Source organism: Triplophysa dalaica, chromosome 5 (genome assembly GCF_015846415.1).
Source record: "Triplophysa dalaica isolate WHDGS20190420 chromosome 5, ASM1584641v1, whole genome shotgun sequence".
In the NCBI taxonomy this organism is placed as follows: Eukaryota; Metazoa; Chordata; class Actinopteri; order Cypriniformes; family Nemacheilidae; genus Triplophysa; species Triplophysa dalaica.
Genome location: NC_079546.1, coordinates 789326 through 810671, shown reverse-complemented (window position 1 = coordinate 810671; position 21346 = coordinate 789326). Strand labels below are relative to the sequence as shown.

At 39.1% G+C, this 21346-nt stretch overlaps 1 protein-coding gene across 1 annotated transcript in view; it reads right to left on the bottom strand.

The window, feature by feature from the left end:
* Nucleotides 1-2423: 2423 nt before the first annotated feature.
* The window catches only part of mpped1 (metallophosphoesterase domain containing 1), a 39821-nt gene continuing 20898 nt past the window's right edge, over nucleotides 2424-21346 (bottom strand). The window contains exons 5-7 of the mRNA XM_056747428.1: nucleotides 4817-4932; nucleotides 3970-4083; nucleotides 2424-3472 (exon numbers count right to left, since the gene is read on the bottom strand). Of these exons, the coding sequence (XP_056603406.1) occupies nucleotides 3354-3472; nucleotides 3970-4083; nucleotides 4817-4932 (349 nt within the window). The 3' untranslated portion in view covers nucleotides 2424-3353. The remainder of the gene's footprint in view (nucleotides 3473-3969; nucleotides 4084-4816; nucleotides 4933-21346) is intronic.

Genomic DNA, 21346 nt, shown 5'->3' with positions numbered 1-21346 from the left:
AGGACGACGTGTCTTGACCTTGCACATTAAATGCACCTTACATCTCATGCTATGGAAAACACTATTGAGATGAATATTATTATTATGGTCGTATTTATATGAATGAAATATCAAAACAAAGATCAAAGCAGATCATTTCATCTCTGGTTTGTAGGGAGTGTGATCTGAATATGGTGAAACTAATGCAACCAACAACTTCAGAAAAGTGCTGCACAGTTTATATACCATTACTTTTGAAATGCAGATGCTTACAATCTAGCTACCAACTACATGAGCGCTAAATCTAAATAATGAATCTATACACATACATATTTATTACACAGCGGATTGACTTTTACAGTCTGCTTTCAATGAAAGTGAAGCTTTCATCTAAAGCTAAATATTTATTGTATTTTTTTTTTATTAAAGTGGCGACTGATAAAGATGTCAACAGCCTAAACGTATTGTTAGTTTGCACATCACGTGTCCAAGGAGTTATTTGAAAAAACAAGTTTTTTTTTTTTGAAAAAAGTTTTTTTTACTAAAAACTTATGTTAAAATGTATAAGACTGAAAGAATAGTGTTTTCTAGGTTCGTTTTATTTGACCCTTTTCACTATTATTAAATAACACTTTTGCTTTACGAGTTTGTTTTGGATGTTCAACTGCATGTGACATTTTTCAGAATTATATTCTCTCTATATATATAAGCTATATCTATAAAAAAATCAGCAACATTTTGTTTAAAACAGTTTAAGATGGAGTATGGCAGGTCATCCAACAAGACAAGTGCTTCATGCATTTTACGGCAACTACACGCCGAGCATCTGCTTAACCATAAAAAGTGGTTACAATTATTGAGGTCTGAAGATATTCCCCCCAGAGGACACTTGTATTCATTAAAGATGACACCATAGCAAATAACAGCATTTGGTTTCCATTCTTAAAAAATGGTTTCGTAAACAGAAGTCAAGCGCCTTCTGCTTCAGGATATGTTTAGTTCAAAAACAAAATGAAACGCCTTGGCCACAACAAACATCATTTCATAAATTAGCAGCATATGACTTTAATCAGCATGCATTGTTGCGGCTAATTGTTTTGTGTTTTTTCTTTATTCCAGCGGCATACGCATTTGTTCCACCGCATTCCCCAGCAGCCCTGGCAGCAAGTAGTTTCGCAGAGCGCCAGACGGCACACCCCGGGATGTTTAACGCTGCTAAAACGCAGTAAACCGGCCCTTTGTTCGGCTTTAAAAGCACGAAACAGCTGACAAGTACATACAGTGTTTGTCATTTGCGAGATCCCTTCAGTTTATAAGACATGGAGAGATAAAACCAGAAAGGGCTGACAGCAGAGGACATCCGTGCGTGCGGCACAGAGAGAGAGATGTTGACTGCGTGTACTACAAAGGATTGGGTGGATGGCACACGAGTGGATGTACAATGCTGAAAAAAGACCTAAGAAATGAGCGGCAAGGTGCGTCCAGTGATGGAAAGGATGACAGAGAGACTTTAATGGCAAGGTAAAAGCCTGCCTGGAATAAATTACCTTCCATCCCGCAGGATTACTCGTGTAATTATTTGAATGAGGGATTTCATTAGGATGTGCAGAGGTGTGGAAGCGGGAAGAAGCGAATTGATACAGGAGCGAGGACCATTTTACCCTCGTAAATTAAGTTTTAGCCACGTCCACATAATTGATATGAAATTCAGAGCCCTTTGATTAGAACAAAAAGGTGCGGATATAATAATGTAGGAATCGACTCCTCTCTTACACAGATGCACAAAAAGACACAGATAAAAAGAACGGCCGGGTTGGAGGGAGGAAGAACACACATCGCTGTGATACGGATAGGTTTCCATTTAAGGAAAAACCAGAGATTGAAGGAGAAATGGGACATTATGGTTCTAATTTAACGTGTATAAATGATCCTTCCCAGAACAAAAAGAAGCAGTTTCCAAGAAAAAGACTTATTTCTGCTCCATAACTCCAGTCTGGATGGCAGAAAAATGAATGGACCCTCCCTTAAAAAACAAAACCTGACAAATAAAGAAAAATGAAGATTTATTTTAAGCACTAAAATATTAGAGCACAATGTATTAAAAAACGACCCACAGAATCTGTTTTGAAATTCAGAACGGCATGCTGGGTGAAAATAACTCAAACCAGATGCAACATCCTATAAAAAAGGGCCACAAATAAAAAAGTAAAAAAGTTCGACCTTTGACCAAATGCAAAACAAGTGAACAAACAGAAACCCTTTATAAACCAAGAACGAGATGATACAGAAATCCGTCTCCTAGACATCCACTCATCCCTCCCTCGTTTCCAAACATTTTTATCTCTTCGATCCTCCGTCCCTTCGTTCTTGTCCTCGGGCAAAAAGAGAGGAGCAATTGATCGCACATGCACACGAGTCTGCAGACGCACACACACACGGCATCATCGGTTCGATTTGTTCATTTTTATTCATCCATTTATATAAAGAAGATGAAAACCCTCGACACATCTAACAGAAACGTCAAAGCAGGCCTAACGCCACACACAGTTAATGCTGAAGAGCTGTTAAACACAAGGGAATAAATTATCGCCATGAGGAATGTTCATAAATTATAGCGGGGATCATGTGGATCAAAGTGCACGATTTACTGTTACGTGAAAGGGCGCTTTTCCTTTGACATTATGAGGAGAGACATTAAATGAAGAACTCTTTATATTTGACCTTAAACAAACACTTCAAAGTACTGTAAAAATTCACACGGTTTCAATAAAGGACTGTTTGCTTTAAAACACACTCACAGTTTTACACGTATACAGTAAATCGAACAATAAAAATGCATGAATGGCAATTTTTCTAAACATTACATTCCTGATTAGAGATTTCTCCCAGTGACATCCCGCATGACCCCAGAGTTAAAAAGCGCAACATATAACAAGAGAGAGCAGATATAACAGAGAGAGAAATGTTAAAGACCCTGAACAAACATGTTTGCACCATAGCGCTGTTTTCTCTAGGTACATTCAGGAGTTGAGGATATTTTGGAGGTCCATTGAGGCTACAAGGTTACAAAGTTCATTCAACAAGGGCCAGCCAATGAGAAGACACCTTGGCTTCCCATCTTCAGCATTGATTGGCTTCCATCACCTTATAAATACACGCGATTGTCACGCCGATTCAAGTGCAACGCAAATTCAGAAAAGAGTTCAAAAGTCCATTACCAGTCACCTTTTGTGTTCGAGGACGGCACGACACACAATGGATGTTCGAATATCCAAAAAGCGCCTCTCCCGCCGGTTTTTATACAATGCACAGAATCCATATATGAACAGGGACCCTGATTGGATGGATGGGGTAGTGGGCGGGCATCGGTTCAATCATGAGCTTCTGGGATTGGGCAAGTCAAAAACGATGGGCGCGTTCATAGGCTGGAAGTTCACTGTGCACGCGGAGGCGTTAACAAACGTGGTGGTTCCATCGGTCATCATACCGTAACCTAGATCACACAAACACAAAGCACGGACATCACTTGAGTACAACAAAATTCATCATCTCATGCTTTAGTGCAATTTGTTTTTGTAGCAATGAACTTATAAAACAGTCACAGCAGCAACGATTGAGAAAAATTTATACAAATTTATGTTAGGTCACACAGAGCCCTAAACATGCATAGATCATCATATAGCGTTTGCATTGCTCTTGATCGTGTTCAGTCGTATTAAGGGCATATTGAGTGCAAGAACCATATTTACAGTGCATAAGAATGTTATCTAGTTCTCGCAATAGAGCTGTCAGAAGGCAAAGCACCATGGGAGAAAGCATGCCCTGCTAACCTCAAAGCAGGGCGGATTGACATGACAGTATGAGTAAATATCTTTGAGATCGCAGCTTGCATGATTTATGAATATCAATTTCCTTCTAATATGATCTAAGTCGCTGACTCTTTTCATCTTTGTGTGTTGTATTGTGCGAATGTTTGTGAGTATAAGCTACCTTCATGAATGTGTCCAAATACATGTAGCTTGGGCTGAACTCTCCTCTGGACCGTGTTCAGTAGCTCCATGCAACCAACACGCTGCATCTTTCTGGGCACCCAATCCAAAAAACCTGCGAAGGTAAATTATGCACAATCACATCAAACTGCATCAACAGAGGAATGAGAACGGACGAAAATCGTGGAGTTAAGTGGTGTATTTTGAAGTCCGGTTCCACAATCTGAAAGTCAGTCTCTAAGAGGCAGTCATGAGGTCAGAATCTTAGTTTAATGCTCATTTATTTATTCGAATGATGCGTAGATCCTCGAGAGAAACCAGTCTCAGGCGGGAGTGCCAGTTCTCCTCTGACACATCACGCTGCAGTCAGTGACTTTGGAGAAATAGTTACAGAGTAAAATGTTTATGATTAACTGGCTGCACTTACCACTGAAAACTTATTTTGGTTGAGACTCTTGATCAAAAACTGAATTTTAAAACACACATAATACACAGAGATGCATGCTTTGGACAGAATTTGGAGTCTCACACTCATACAAATGCAAAGAGACACATTCTCATGAGACTTAAATATGTCATTTTCAAAGTCCAAATGTTTTAAACCGTATGCATCTGTATGCAGAAACATCCGCATGTGTGTGTGAGAGAGGATTTTATTATGAGCAGAGGGATTGCAGCGCTGAGAGAAGCGTCTCACTTTTACATGCTTTAGCAGTCTGCTGTAGCGACTCCATCTGCCAAACCTCAGAGCGAAGGAGTGCGTGTGTGTGTGAGGATAAAGACGAAATAATGGGAAAGATTCATTACAACACGCCTTGTGTGTGTGTGTGTTATGATGTTGGTCTTACCCAGAGGAGGGCAATGTGTGAGAAGGATATCCGTGGAATCTGGAATTTGGTTCCACTTGTCCAGTAGAGCTTGTCCACGTGGTAGATTAAAACCCCAGCCGTAGTACCACGGTTGCCTGCGTACACACACACACACACATACACAAAACATTGTAAAGGCCTGCTGATGTGTAACATTACCAGTTTGATCATAGCAACCTTCATCTTCTCTTGTTTTGTACTGATCTTACTGCTGATGAAGGCAGATGACATTTCCATTAGGATCTGTATGTGGGGACTGTGCATGTGTGACATCATATAACTATGATGATAAAATTGCAGGAAAGATAAGTCCATCACGAGTAGATGTCGCTTTGATCTGACTTTAAAGTCTTTGAGAAGAGGAAAAAGTTGAAATTGGCCCACACATAAAAACCTAAATTCACCAAAAACATTGGTCTAGTAAGGCACCCGTGTTTGCTAGACCAGCAACACCACATCTCCCAGGCTGAAACTTCAAACCGGCTGAAGTTGTTTATTATTTCCAGCCGGAAGGAGGCAGGTAAGTAGAAGCAAGATCATATCTTATACTTGGAATCCAATCTCAATGCAACTGGTTATAATAAGAGATGCACCGATATATCGGCCAATAATCGGTATTGGTCAATAAAAGCACATTTTCACATCTCTGCACTAGTTTGACACACATCACCAGTTTTATGTTCAATTTTAATAGTCATTATATGAATTAAAAAGTTAATAAATATAAAATTAATCATGAGGATCGGTATCGGCAGAGTTCGCTCAGAATAATCGTGAGATGGTGGTCTAGTGGGTTAAACCACTGAACTGGTAAATCAAAGGTTGCTGGTTCGATCCCAGCAGCCACCACCAGTGTGTCCTTGAGCAAGACACTTTACTCCATGTTGCTCCAGGGGGATTGTCCCTGTAATAAGTGCACTGTAAGTCGCTTTGGATAAAAGCGTCTGCCAAATGACTAAATGTAAATGTAATCGGTTTATCAGTATCGGTGGAGAAATGTAGCATCACAAAAAAATTAAAGAAATACACAATGAATTGAGAAAAATAACAGGAAGGTGAATAGAGAAAACTGTAAGAAAACAGAAAGAAAGAGTATAGGTAGAGCGAGCGAGAGAGACAGAAATGGAGAGAAAGAGAGTAAAGATTTGGGGAGGGGCTTATGGGCCATCACTTTTTTTGATTGCAGATGCAGCTTGAGTGACGGTATAGAAATTAACATGTCACTAACAATCTGTCCCCAGATCCATCTTCCTCCGCCGTGGTGGATTTACACATTTATGTGTGCGAATATGTATAGAGAAAGTGTGTGTGTCAGTTTACACATGAAGGTTCCTTCGCCTTAGCGTGGATTTTGTAATTTATAGAGAGCAGTCAGTTGAAACGTTTACTTTTATAGTCTGTTGACGCATCGCTGTCCCGAAATGCAAACATACACGTGCGCACACGCGCTTAAGACTTTGAGGAGCCATCCAAAGCGGCCCTGAGCTCCATCATCTCAGTAAGGTCAAGAGGGAAGCAGAGACTAGCGGGAGACGAAATCGGATTTTCATTTGATTATCATTCGAATCACTTCTATCATCAGAGTCTAAACATTTATGATCAAACATCTGAAGGCGCCGCGGACGGCGTCTGATTAATTCTCATCTCTGATCTTAAAACATGCAAAATGGCCTTTGCATATTGATGGTGCTGTTTAAAAATTCATTTCCATCTTTACACGGATGTCTCAATTATACGGGATCGGGGAAAGGACTCTTTATTGGTGTCCCAAACAGCCTTTTACTAAGCGAGAAGAGAGGGAGCTTAATAAACGGATAGAGAGAGAGAGACGTGTGTGAATACTAAAGAAGAATGGAAATCCTGATTGAGCGGGACTTTGTGAAAGTGCTTTAAATGGCTTAAAATACAAGCGTGTAATCCAGAAACTATGACTGTTTATTAAATGAGATTTCGATCAGGCCAGAGGATTAGACAAACACATGTAATTCACTTAAGTGTGACACAGAGCAACCAGTGCGCTGGATGCACTGAACCATCTGTGTGTTCATCATTTCAGATGTTGTTTTTGTTTGTCAAGGTGGGTAAAAAAACAGATGTTTGCTTTCCTGTCGCTTCTCCCATGATGCCACACCACCAGCAAAAAGAAGAAACGAAGACAATAAGTTGTTTACAAATTCCAGTCTGAGAGATGTGATGTTAAGCGATGTGCGTGTGTAAAGTTCTGGCTATATTTGTAAAGTACAATTGTTCTGAGACATATTCAGAAATACGGTGAAACGTTTTCAAAAGCTGACATGAAAGAAATTTAAAAAGTGCCTCATTATTGTCCCCGAACACATAAATTGACCAAGACGTGTTTTACTTTGGATGTAATAATGTTGATATGTTTCTATGAGGGTAAGGGACAGATATTAGACATTATACATTTTAGTATGAAAACCACTTACACAGCTTCTAAGTTTTGTGTGTGTGTGTGTGTGTGTGTGTGTGTGTGTGTGTGTTTGTGTGTGTATAAAAGCTCTACCAGCCGAATGATATCGATGCAGTTTTGTCATAAATGTTTAAAGGGACGGCTGTGAGGAAAAGGCTGTGGGGCAGCTGTGCGTCAATATTTCATCCCATTGGTTAACTTCAAGGTTCTTTGACGAGAAGAAGACGAGACTTATAAGAAAATCTCTATTTAAAATGAATACATTAACAATTCAGAGAAATGTGAATTCAACTCTTGCCCCTGGTGAGGTGATGCATATTGAGCAGAAATATCACATTTATGTGCTGGAATGAGAGAGAAATAAATGGAGGTCATGAAAGAAAGGCAAGAAAGAATCAGTTACGGGTCAGAAGATAGTTTGTTAAATGAGACCTGTGTGTTTGTCGACAACCAACTTCACAAATCATGTCCCAAAACCTTGACTACTGCAAAAGCAGCATTTAATGATCATTAAAGCTATATGATGCCTTAAAGGGTCCATCGGATGAAAAACTAAAATGCTATTAACCGGGTCCCCGGTGCATAAAGTAACTCAGAAAACGTGGAAAAGAAGAACGCAGAAACTTTCTTTTGATGAGCCTTTTTCTGCAAGCATGTGAGAAATCGAGCCTATCAGATTTCGCTCCCCATGTGACATTGAAAGGTTTTCTTATTCAAATTTAGCCAGTATTTTTGCAAAAGCCTAATAAGTTTAAATATTTTTTCAGGAATATGATGTTAAAAATGTGAGTTTAAAAATAAACAAATTGTTTATTTAAACAAAATTTGAGAAAAGATTCCTTATAAAGAATTATTAAAGGGTAAAATGCATTATAATTATTAATATTGTGTGTTGTAATGCATTATATGTAGTTGTGAAGAATTATAAACAATTTTAAATGTGTAGTTTAACAATGAATTGTTATAATGTATTAACTGTAATAACAATTATTTAGAAGACATTACAATGCTTTAACACTACTTTTATGATGCATTATACGTACATTCTTCAAGAAGTGTTACCAAAAGTTTTTTCCTTTAAAGTTTAAACTGCGTTTAGAAGCAGACAACGCTCTTCTCGCAGCTTAATAAGCAGCTCACTAGGTTTCAGAAGTGAGCAATACATGGACTTCCATACGTATAGACGTACACACACGCACACACTGTTCAGCTGTTTAACGTCCTCACCTGTGGCTGATGTAATCAAAGATGCTGGTGGGATCAAGACCCTAATTTAATAAGTGAATGTATTTATTATTATTTTTATGTATGTATGTTTGTGTGTGTTTGTGTGTGTGTGTGTGTGTGTGTTCAGAAGCAGGTAGGCAACAATGAATAATTAGCTATTTGATTTTTTGACACTGACCCAAATGTGTGTACGGAGCAGGAGAGGTAGACAATCTGTAGGAATAAGATGTTGCATCTCTGAGGAGAAAGTGATACACACACACAAACACACAAACACACACATAACCTCATTAAGAGAGGCTGTTTCAATTAATAGCTTGCGGGTCACAGTGGTCCACTGAGAGATCTCAGCACATAGTAAGTGTTGTCAACATCACACAAGCGCTCTCACACACATACACACAATTGCTGTGAATCAACAATAATGATACCTCTGATATCATGACAATGGTTTTAAAATAATCATTTTACAAACAAAAACACAGAAAAAACAAACACACTGAATGTAAGACTGGTCACTTCATTAAACGGAAAAAAAATTGTGCAGTGTGTTCTGTTGTGAAAATTTCATGGAGTTCTGTACATTTATTCAGTGTAGTGGGCTGTGTAGTTGATAATTTGTACTGTATACAGTGTTTACTGCAATATGCAGTATGGTTTTGCAAAGTATTGTGTTGTATTTCACATTTTTGGAAACAATATTCAGTGCAATGCGCTGTGTTGTGTAGTTGTATATTTCATGTAGTTTTGTATACATTATTTAGTTCAGTGCGCTGTGTTGTGTATTTGTAAAATTCCTGTAGTTTTGTATATAGTGCAGTGCGCTGTGTTGTGTAGTTGTATATTTCATGTAGTTTTGTATACATTATTTAGTGTAGTGCTCTGTGTTGTGTATTTGTATAATTCCTGTAGTTTTGTCTATAGTTCTGTGCGCTGTGTTGTGTAGTTGTATATTTCATGTAGTTTTGTATACAGTATTTAGTGGAGTGCTCTGTGTTGTGTAGTTGTATATTTCATGTAGTTTTGTATACAGTATTTTGTGCAGTGCGCTGTGTAGTTGTATATTTTATGTAGTTTTGTATACAGTATTCAGTGCAGTGCGCTGTGTTGTGTTGTGTAGTTGTATATTTTATGTAGTTTTGTATACAGTATTTAGTGTAGTTCTCTGTGTTATGTATTTGAATAATACCTGTAGTTTTGTCTAGGGTGCTGTGCGCTGTGTTGTGTAGTTGTATATTTCATGTAGTTTTGTATACAGTATTTAGTGCAGTGCGCTGTGTAGTTGTATATTTTATGTAGTTTTGTATACAGTATTCAGTGCCGTGCGCTGTGTTGCGTTGTGTAGTTGTATATTTCAGTAGTTTTGTATACAGTATTCAGTGCCGTGCGCTGTGTAGTTGTATATTTTATGTAGTTTTGTATACAGTATTCAGTGCCGAGAGCTGTGTTGTGTTGTGTAGTTGTATATTTTATGTAGTTTTGTATACAGTATTTATTTTGTGCTGTGTGCTGTGTTGTGTAGTTGTATGTTTAATATAGTTTTGTATACAGTATTTAGTGTAGTTCTCTGTGTTATGTATTTGAATAATACCTGTAGTTTTGTCTAGGGTGCTGTGCGCTGTGTTGTGTAGTTGTATATTTCATGTAGTTTTGTATACAGTATTTAGTGCAGTGTGCTGTGTAGTTGTATATTTTATGTAGTTTTGTATACAGTATTTAGTGCAGTGCTCTGTGTTGTGTAGTTGTATATTTTATGTAGTTTTGTATACAGTATTCAGTGCAGTGCGCTGTGTTGCGTTGTGTAGTTGTATATTTCAGTAGTTTTGTATACAGTATTCAGTGCCGTGCGCTGTGCTGTGTAGTTGTATATTTTATGTAGTTTTGTATACAGTATTCAGTGCAGTGCGCTGTGCTGTGTAGTTGTATATTTTATGTAGTTTTGTATACAGTATTCAGTGCAGTGCGCTGTGTTGCGTTGTGTATTTGTATATTTCAGTAGTTTTGTATACAGTATTCAGTGCCGTGCGCTGTGCTGTGTAGTTGTATATTTTATGTAGTTTTGTATACAGTATTCAGTGCAGTGCGCTGTGTTGCGTTGTGTAGTTGTATATTTCAGTAGTTTTGTATACAGTATTCAGTGCCGTGCGCTGTGTTGTGTGGTTTTATATTTCATGTAGTTTTGTATACAGTATTTAGTGCAGTGCGCTGTGTAGTTGTATATTTCAGTAGTTTTGTATACAGTATTCAGTGCCGTGCGCTGTGCTGTGTAGTTGTATATTTTATGTAGTTTTGTATACAGTATTCAGTGCAGTGCGCTGTGTTGTGTTGTGTAGTTGTATATTTCAGTAGTTTTGTATACAGTATTCAGTGCCGTGCGCTGTGCTGTGTGGTTTTATATTTCATGTAGTTTTGTATACAGTATTTAGTGCAGTGCGCTGTGTAGTTGTATATTTTATGTAGTTTTGTATACAGTATTCAGTGCCGAGAGCTGTGTTGTGTAGTTGTATATTTCATGTAGTTTTGTATACAGTATTTAGTGCAGTGCGCTGTGCTGTGTAGTTGTATATTTTATGTAGTTTTGTATACAGTATTCAGTGCAGTGCGCTGTGTTGCGTTGTGTAGTTGTATATTTCAGTAGTTTTGTATACAGTATTCAGTGCCGTGCGCTGTGCTGTGTAGTTGTATATTTCAGTAGTTTTGTATACAGTATTCAGTGCAGTGCGCTGTGCTGTGTAGTTGTATATTTTATGTAGTTTTGTATACAGTATTCAGTGCAGTGCGCTGTGTTGCGTTGTGTATTTGTATATTTCAGTAGTTTTGTATACAGTATTCAGTGCCGTGCGCTGTGCTGTGTAGTTGTATATTTTATGTAGTTTTGTATACAGTATTCAGTGCAGTGCGCTGTGTTGCGTTGTGTAGTTGTATATTTCAGTAGTTTTGTATACAGTATTCAGTGCCGTGCGCTGTGTTGTGTGGTTTTATATTTCATGTAGTTTTGTATACAGTATTTAGTGCAGTGCGCTGTGTAGTTGTATATTTCAGTAGTTTTGTATACAGTATTCAGTGCCGTGCGCTGTGCTGTGTAGTTGTATATTTTATGTAGTTTTGTATACAGTATTCAGTGCAGTGCGCTGTGTTGTGTTGTGTAGTTGTATATTTCAGTAGTTTTGTATACAGTATTCAGTGCCGTGCGCTGTGCTGTGTGGTTTTATATTTCATGTAGTTTTGTATACAGTATTTAGTGCAGTGCGCTGTGTAGTTGTATATTTTATGTAGTTTTGTATACAGTATTCAGTGCCGAGAGCTGTGTTGTGTAGTTGTATATTTCATGTAGTTTTGTATACAGTATTTAGTGCAGTGCGCTCTGCGCTGTGTTGTGTAGTTGTATATTTCATGTAGTTTTGTATACAGTTGTCTTCTCCTGAACTGCAGGGCCGGCTGGACTTTGATGTTTAATCTGAAAGAAGCAAGCAGTCCATTCACAGAGGCCTCCAGCCCGAGAAGCACAGCAGGAGAGACCAGCTTAAACACACACTGCAGCTACTGTGCTCCACACACACACAGACGCACACAACAGAACGAGAGAGAGCCTGGACGACAGAGTATATCAGTCTCTGACAATACATGGATTAGAGCAGCCCTGAGCCGATACAAGTGTGTGTTTGTGTGTGTGTCAAAGATAGCTGTACATTCTCTGCACAACTTTTCCTCTTGTTCTCTCTGGATTAAAACGTGGTAAATATGGGACATTTGGTCCCCAGCACGACTTATGCAACACACAGCGTGAGCCGTACACACACATGCGTTTACAAACACACACATGCATTCACAGATTTGCACTCAAGATACCGTCTGTGAGTTGTTCTGCACATTCTGAAATCATTGACGTGTAAATTCTCCCACAAAATTTCAACGCAGAGGAAAAGAAATGCAAAGAAAACACATTGTTAATAACTCATCAATTATGTAAGCATGACGGATCAAACATGTAAATTCATACCGACCTGATGAATAAGTCATTTTGACATTTTCGGACAGGATGAGGATAACGGGGGGCGTGATCAGGCAGATTTAAACCTGCAGTGCGTCACCGAGCATCGTATGCTAACCGCTAGGCCTCGGCTATAAAAACGATGAAGTGTTAATGGTAATCTTATGTAAAAATCAAAGGCGGGATTCTGGAAAGACGCACCCGAACCGGACAGTCCGAGAAGCAGCAGTGGCAAATCCATCTGTGCAATGAGACATCTGCCCACACAACCTGACACCTCACACACACACACACAGGCCTGGGCACACAACAGACTTCAGAACAGCTGTGTGGACTCACACTCATCAACGGGAACATTCACAGCACTGATTAACATGACGAGCCAAGAGCAGGGAAACACACAAACGCACACACACAAAACATGTTTGATAGCTGACACTGAAATACACATACAGGAGATAAAAATGTATACAATCGAAAAAGGATTCATTAAAATGTCTAAATCAGAACTATTTATTTACCTTTACGTCGTTCCAAATGCACATAATTCCCTTACTCCCATTTAAGACAAAAGAAAACCTTGTAGGCGTCCGTTATCATATTTAAACGCTACACAACCACATGCTTACATCACACACAAAACAATAGCGTTTCATCACTTTTTGTATAGTGAAGTCTTCTTCACAAAGGAAGAAAAGTCATATAAGTTTGTTGCCGCAGTAGGGTGAGTAAACGATGGGTGAACTACCCTTTAAAATCCATCTGTCTGCGCTTCTGTTCCAGTCCCTCTGTGCCTTCTTAAAAGGCAGTTACAAAAGAGCATCTTTATTCCACTAGTGAACATCAGTGGCTTCATGAATATATTACTGCCTGTAACTTGACATCTCAACCATGTAAAAACATGTGAACTTAGTACGTCGGGCCCATGAGGTGACCCGCTCGACGCACAATAAAAGAACATTAAACCCTTACGTTTAATTACATTTTTTGTTGAACTTTTTTAATGAGAAAACATTCACAAAGTGCACCTTTAATGAGCATCCTGTTCATTTACGTACACAGAGAGAAACGATCACCTGTGATAATGATCACATTTCGCAGATGTGAAACATAAACATTAAGTTTAAATAAATAAGTAATCCAGACCATTTCTTAAACAGCAGTGATCGCACGATAAAGTTCTCTCAAAAGAAGAGCTGTTCTATCCTAACGAAAAAAAAGAATATGACTTTGTGCAACAGCACTTTAAACTACAAAGCGCATGCTTTCCTTAACGTTTACTTTTGTTTCTTCCGTCAAGGTCCCTCGGCTTTGTCTCTCGTCTTTCTTTCTGGGGGATTTTTAGGAGCGTTGAGAATAACGTGAGACTGGAGCAGACAGCGCGTACGCTGCGCTAATGAGATCCCTCTGGAAGCTCTTAAACACGCTGTCATACGTTATAATTACGTTGGCAATACATTAACTTGTGTGTTAGTGGTTTGTGCGTGGTGTTGGAGCGCTAAAAGAAGATGGAGGGATGGCTGGAGAGAGTCTATCTTTGGGAAACCAAAAAGGTGTAAAAATCATAGGGAAGAAATAGAGAGAGAAGAGAGAGAGAGTGTGTATGTGTGTATCAGGAGCTGCCGCCAGACCCCTCTAGTCTGAACTGTGAGGAGCAGGTGCAGTACAGCAGCACCAGTGTGTGTATGTAAATGAGTGTGTGTGTCTTATGGAGAAGCTTGGAGCGACGCAAAGCTATTGCCTTCTGGGTAATGAGGGGAAGACTGGTGAGAAGACCCTGGAGCGATAAAGCACACACGCACAAGCAGGAAACAAGGTGAGCCGGTCAGGTCATACAAACTCACTCCTGCTGCGTTAATACGCCTCGTGTTACCTCCACCAGCTCAGACAACTGCTACAGTTGAAACTTTACTTCCTGTCTCAACCCGCCCTTGATTTCGCTGCCAAACTCGAATCTTCCGCTGTTACATCCTCTGACAACTCGCCTCCATGTGGAGCCATTTAAATATCGTTTAATACAGCTGCAATGCCATGGTTATGAATGAAGATCCATTATCATTAGAAATAAAGAATTTTGTAGGTACACAAAGGTGCCCAGAGATAATCGTATTTGTGCAAATGTGCATCTGTGTGAGAGAAAAGAATTTCTCTGACTGTAATTGGTGGTAAAAATAGCTGCCACATTCTTTGAGTTTCACCAGACTGAACAATTTGATTTTTGTCTGCAGATGTGTGAATAAAATAAACACCAAGGCAGATAAAGAGAGAGAGAGAGAGAGAGAGAGTGTTGTGTTTTGGACGCCGGTCTCCAGCATGGCAAACTGCACTGCAAATTTTCTTAATTAGTATTTTTGTCGTTTTCATCGTCAAACCAGAACAGTTTTCTTTAGAAGTGAATTTGCGTTTGACTAGTTTTCAGAGACTACTGTATATCTTGATTATATCTTTATTTTTCTTACCCATTGGCAAAGCTAAAATTAAATCAAATCTTGTGATGTTTATGATTAAAACAAAAAACTATTTGCCAGTGGGGAAAGAAAGTAATACGAAAACTAATAACTAACAATTTAATTTAAAATGATTGTTTGTGTTCTGTAAAGGCTTCTTTTAAAACAATAAAGGAATAGAAAAACAAAGATTTAAAGCCACATGACCAGCCCAACCGGCATAAACCACTTAAGACCACCATTCTGGTTTTACCTAGTATTTTAGAAGGACACCGAGATAAAAACAGCTGTAAAAAAAAGAAGAAAGACTAAAATTGTAGCAACCAGAGGAAACCGTGAAAAGTGTTTGTCTGGGATGGCGGTGGTTCTAAAACCGACGGCTAATTCCTGTAAAACTGCTGGACAATCTTTCCTCCGCTTCCCCCTCTTTCCCACAGAGTGATAGTTGCCTTAGCAACCGTGGCAAATCTTCCTTTTCTCAAACAGATGTCCCATTTAGTTGGAAATTAGAATGTGTAAAAACCCAGGAGACTCAAATTATTTCCAAGTTCTCCAGGAGGAGGGAGAAGAGAAGAAAAGAGGAGCGGAGAGAAGAAAGGAGTGGCGAGGGATGAGAGAAAGGGAGGGTTGCGTATCCTCCTCCTCAGGAAGTGTGAAAGTGCGTTGATTATCCGTCGCTGTGGGGCAGCTAATTCTGACGGCCGGGCCGCACGCCACAGACAGCGCCGGAGCAGCAGCAGACGAATAAAGACGAAAAAAATGTTTGTTCTTAAATCCATTTTTCCGATCACGACTTGGCGATCTGACAAAATGGGACAGTAAGTGAATGGTCTCGTCTGTTTTGCAGGTAAACAAATTTGGCGTTCTTGATAAAATCCCCAAGAGCCATGTGTGCTCACATATGTGCAAGCACGCAAACACAAACAGTGTGAAAGAAGACTTTACGCTTGGAGACCAATTTACAGGTGACGTGAGCCAAGCAATGAAACCTCACATTCTGGTTCTATTAAACATTAAAAGAGAGAAAGATGAGCTGCATTTACATTATCACCTACAGCAGCAGCGACAGCGACATGATCTCATTTATTTCAGTACAAGCTGGCAACTTTTGGTGATTTGAGCGTCAGCAGTCATTGGCGTCAGGATGTTGGATGTGTCCAGCGATGCCATAAAACTGACACTTATGCAGATGACTAGCAATGAGACTGAAGCTCCAGTCAGTCGGTGTAACGAGTAAGCTCCTGATTTTATATCACATTTCACTTCTAATGTACAGGGTTTATTTTAAAAATGATGTGTGAAAATCCAACGTTGCCAAAAGCCCAAGTGTTTTATATATGCTTGCAAAGAGCACCAGCTGACACTCGTTCATATGTGCTCAACTCTGCATTAGTTTAGTACAAATAAAACATTTCAGATGGTATAAAACTGATTCAAGATCAACATGAAATGGCACAAATCAACATCCAGTAGCATTTACATTTAATGTCACTAAGACAACCAGTAATGGAAACGCCTCCTAATGATCTCATAGAAAAAGACGGGTTACACACAGAGACTAAGTGATAATTTTCCTGAACACTATGGAGCACTGGCTAAACAGTCAAGCTAAAGTTAAACACTTTCATCTTTGACATTATGCATCACTGATAAATCTCAAATTAGACGACAGTATCATACCAAAAATGTGCTACATTTAAAAAAAACATTTATTCTTATCTTTCATATTATTCATATTTTATCTATTTTACGTAATTCTACACCTATTATATATATAGTTTAGGTACCACAGTGACAATTTCATCTCGTTGACTCAATTTAAGTACACTGTAAAAGTTTTTGCTGTGGTTATGGAGCTAGTTGCCAGTAACTTACTGTAGATTTGTATTTATCTAATTTATTGGCAACAGTTTGTTCAAAGATAAATGAAGATTAAACATAAACATGTCTTTATCTTTAAAGAAAAAACTGTACAAAACCAGCCTCATGCAAATCATTCTGGAAACCAAAAATCCTCATCAAGCTTTTTCTGTTTTTCTTCCTAATTTTTCTTCCCAGAATGCTTTGCATGAGGCTGTTTTTATACAGTTTTTCTGTAAAGATAAATACATGTTAATGTTTAATGTTCATCAATCCGTGAACAAACTGTTGTCACAAAATTACATAAATGGGCAATTACAGCGTTATGGATGTGACTATAAACATCAAAAAAAACATATTTAAAAAAATGGAAATAAACATTTGTTACAGATGTGACAAAAAAAGGACGCGTATTTTGGGAGACAATACACTTGATTTCTGTCAAATAAAATGCACAATCCTGAAGCAAAAATACCCAAGTAATGGAGAAAGGATAACTCTTCTTTATATTGATTTTCATGTGTCCATTTATGAGTAATATGTATTGTATATGTATATAATATAATATATATAATGTATGTGTATTATGGATGTGACAATCCTGAAAATGGCTCTTACCTGACTATGAAAAATCATCACTAAATATAAAACAAATGCTTTACAAATTTGAAAAGATCTCACATGAGTACTTGAACGAGCAAATGTTAAAATCTGTGCTGTTACCATAGTAAAAACTGCTGGTAAAAACTTGTAAGCCCAAATGTAAATCTACAGTAGGTTACTGGTTCAAAAAAAATAACAACAAAAAACTTCAACCTTCAAGCTGAGCAACTCAAAGACCACACAAATGAGTGAGGGGTCTTCATGACAGGACTAGGGCGACCCCCCCCCCCTCTCCCTCAGGCATCTCAGATGTTAATTGAGAAGGTCCTCTCGTGGCCAGCCCTACATAGCCGAAGCGGTGAGCTCTTTCCCCGCGGGGAAACACGACCGATACATTACTAATCTCTCCTCTCTCCTTAAATCACTCTCCACATCAGCCGGCACTTTAATTAATTCACACACAAGGTCAAGCAGTTAAATGCACTGTTTTAGATATATATATATATATATATATATATATATACAGTATCTGAAGCCACACGATTCATTAGAATCTCATCCCAATGAAGAGCCGTTCATTAGCGGCTCGTGGCGCGGCCCCCTCATCAGTCAAACCAAGTGATCAGACATTGACGGGGCATGTACGCCAGACGAGGAGAGACGCGCACTTCCTCCATCTTTCTCTTAACTTTCTTCTTTGTTTTGATGATCTACTTTAATTGGGCCACTACAGAGAAGATGCAAATCCTCAGTAATTAAAAAATCTAATTACGGAGTCTTTTGCATCTCTGGTATTAATTATTCCTCGTGGAGTCGCTTGATAGCGAACGTTTCGTCTGTTTTCATTTCGCTTTCACGGAAGGGGAAAAAAAAGAGCGAGTTGCCCCTTCCTCTTTCCGTCCCTCTCGTAGGGAAGACAATCTTCGTGGTGGTCACTGCTGATCTCATTAAAGCACACACGTTTTGGCAACCAGATGTTTAAGATCATTCGTCTTGGCTAAAAGTGGTCCTGCTGCGCTGCGTGAAATCCTTCATAGCGGCAGAACAAGCAAAAGACAGAAACTGATTGACAAGAACGTTTCCCAGTTAATCTTCTTGATTTTCTGCTGGTTTTAACGCAGAGAGATCTGTCTGGGTCTACATCCTGTGGGTTTATGACAGACAGAATGACAGCAGTGCAGAAGGTCTATCCGTAAGTGCGGTTTTCTAGGATTTCTTGAGCTGTGGTGCTGATGCAGGCAACAAACCTTTTTAAGTCCAGCTCATTTGTAAACAGTTAACGTCGGAAAGACGGTACATTACACCTGCTACACTGTTATCTATGGGCATTTATGAGAACTACGAAAAAAACTGAAAAGAATTGCAAATGTTATTGCCTTGAGGATGCTATTTCATAGGTCAGGAGACTTAATAGAGTTCTCAGATACGGTTCATTTACAGCATCACTTGTCAATTTCCTTTCCAACGCTTTGTAGGAAAACACTGAAAATAGATTTGAAATACAAACTAATAGATGGATGGCACAGGTCTCACTTATTGCTATCACTGGAAATATTTAATTTGTCTTTATTCTCTCTTACTGTACGTGACACGAATTTCTAAAAGCACAAATATCTCATGTCCCCTTACGGTCAATTTGACAAAATATTATGCATGCCCTTTTTGTTAAAGGAGTAGTTCGCTTTCAAAAGAAATGTTCATGATCATTTACATCCGAGATGTTTATGTATTTGTTTCTTTAGTGGAAAAGAATTAAGTTTTTTTTTCACCATATAGTGACTTCAATGGACTCCAAACGGTTGAATGACAGTTTCAGTGCATCTTAAAGGGCTTTAAACCATACCACACCATGAATAAAGGTCCTATCTAGTGAAACCATCGCTCATCTTCTAAAAAAATATATGCTTTATAAACACAAATGTTCCTCTTGTTCTGTCCCGCGATGCGCGTTCTTGACTTGACGTTATAAGTAAAACGTTGAAAATTTGCACGTTCAACTTGTAAACACAGACTCTGTACTTCCACCAACCTCAAGCGTGACCTTTTCAACGTATTCACGTATTTTGTGAAGACATTTTCTTTTCTACTAAAGAAACAAACACATAAACATCTTGGATGACACGGGGGTGAGTGAATTATCATGAACATTTATTTTGAAAGTGAACTCCTTTAAAGAGATGTTTTAGATCAAGTAAACGACATGTCACACCGCAACATGTTTTCTTAGAAATCTGTCCAAATGACAAACTGTTACTATACTGCAAAGGTCCCTTAGCAAACTACAGGACATCATGATCATAATCACTGCCAAAAAGATGACATGCTCTGTGCATTACCTTGCACTTCCTTTTCATCTCTTGTGTTTAAATGCATGCACTTTTCTCAATTACCTTCTACCTGTTCTTTAACTGCCAGCGCATAAACATTCAGAGCTACACTGACGGCAGCCGCCCGCGGGGTTCACAGGATGTGTGTGTGTGTAAGCTTGTCACCGCATCTGTGAGTAACTGTCCATGGAAGTGTATACACAATAGATGGGGGAAAGTTTAAGCTCTTTGTGTGTGTGTGTGTGTGTGTGTGTGTGTGTGGTTAGCTCGGAGCGATACGTGTTGTGGGTTCTACACATTGTTTGTTCTTCACACTGTCTGAAAGGGACAGCCATCCTTAATACTCTATCCACCCACACCAGCTCACACACACACAGACACACACAGACAAACAGGCACGAACACACCGTGCGCCCCTGTATTTGCAGATCTGCGGATGACAAATGACTTGTAAACTTGCATTAGCATCAGCAGAACAGAAAAACACGCCACATGTTTCCCCCATGCGGTTCTTTTCATTCCAGAATCACCGCATGACAAATAGTCAGGATTTAGGAAAGAATGCCGTGTGCCAAGATCTCATTTAGCCCTGTATATAAGAGACGGCGTGTGTGCAAAGCACATGAAATTACAGGAGGGATGGTCACGAAGGATGACTGGCGGATTAGTGAGGTGGACTAGTTTTAGATTGTTCCTTAATGATTTACTTTTTTTTAAAGTTTGTATTTTTTTACTGACAGTATTTTAATCGGCATGCTGACAGCGTGCTGTGCTGTTCGCTGTTACGCAGTCTGTGCAGAAAACCCCTCTGTGAGAGGCTATGTCTTTAAATTTGTTCAAACGAACCAATGTGACACATACTGAGATGGATGTCTTTTCTATGACTGAAGGGACAGTTCATCCCCCTTAAAAAGCTGTCCTCATTCCAAACCGAAACCTGTATGACTTTTTATGCAGAACACAAAAGAACGTTGATTTCCAAACAACATGCCTCATTGACTTCCATTGTATGGACAAAACCGCCGGACATATCTCAAACTATCTTCTTTTTGTTTCATAGAATGAAGAGTCCGATAGAGTTACGAATAACGTGAGGGTGAATAAACGATGACAGAATTAACATTTTAGGGTGAACTATCCCTTTAAGACCGCTGCGTCCTTTACATTATGATGGGCTCCATCTAGACATGTTTTTTTGCCTAAAAAATATAAACTTGCCTATTCACACAGAGCGAAACATGTTGAAAATATGACATTTTGCTTATCGCTAATAGAGAACCCCATTAAGGCAAATATGACCGCAGATCAGTGAACACAAAAAGAGGTGAAATGAAAAAGGGAGAATCTGAGCAAGATGACAAGAGAGAGAGAGACGATGATAAAGACATGGAGATGTTGCCTAAAGGCTGCAGGTTATATGGATGATGAGGAGGGGGGACACAGAGATCGAATTGATGCTCCTGTGGTCTCTGGTGCCGGCTGGACGGATGGACAGATACATAAAGAGGTAGAAAAAAAAGCGATAGAGTGATAAGAAGATGGATGACTTTACTGAGCGATGTAGCGCGGCACGGATCAGAGACAGCCATCGCCCGCGGCAACACAGGACTCGGCCCATAAAGC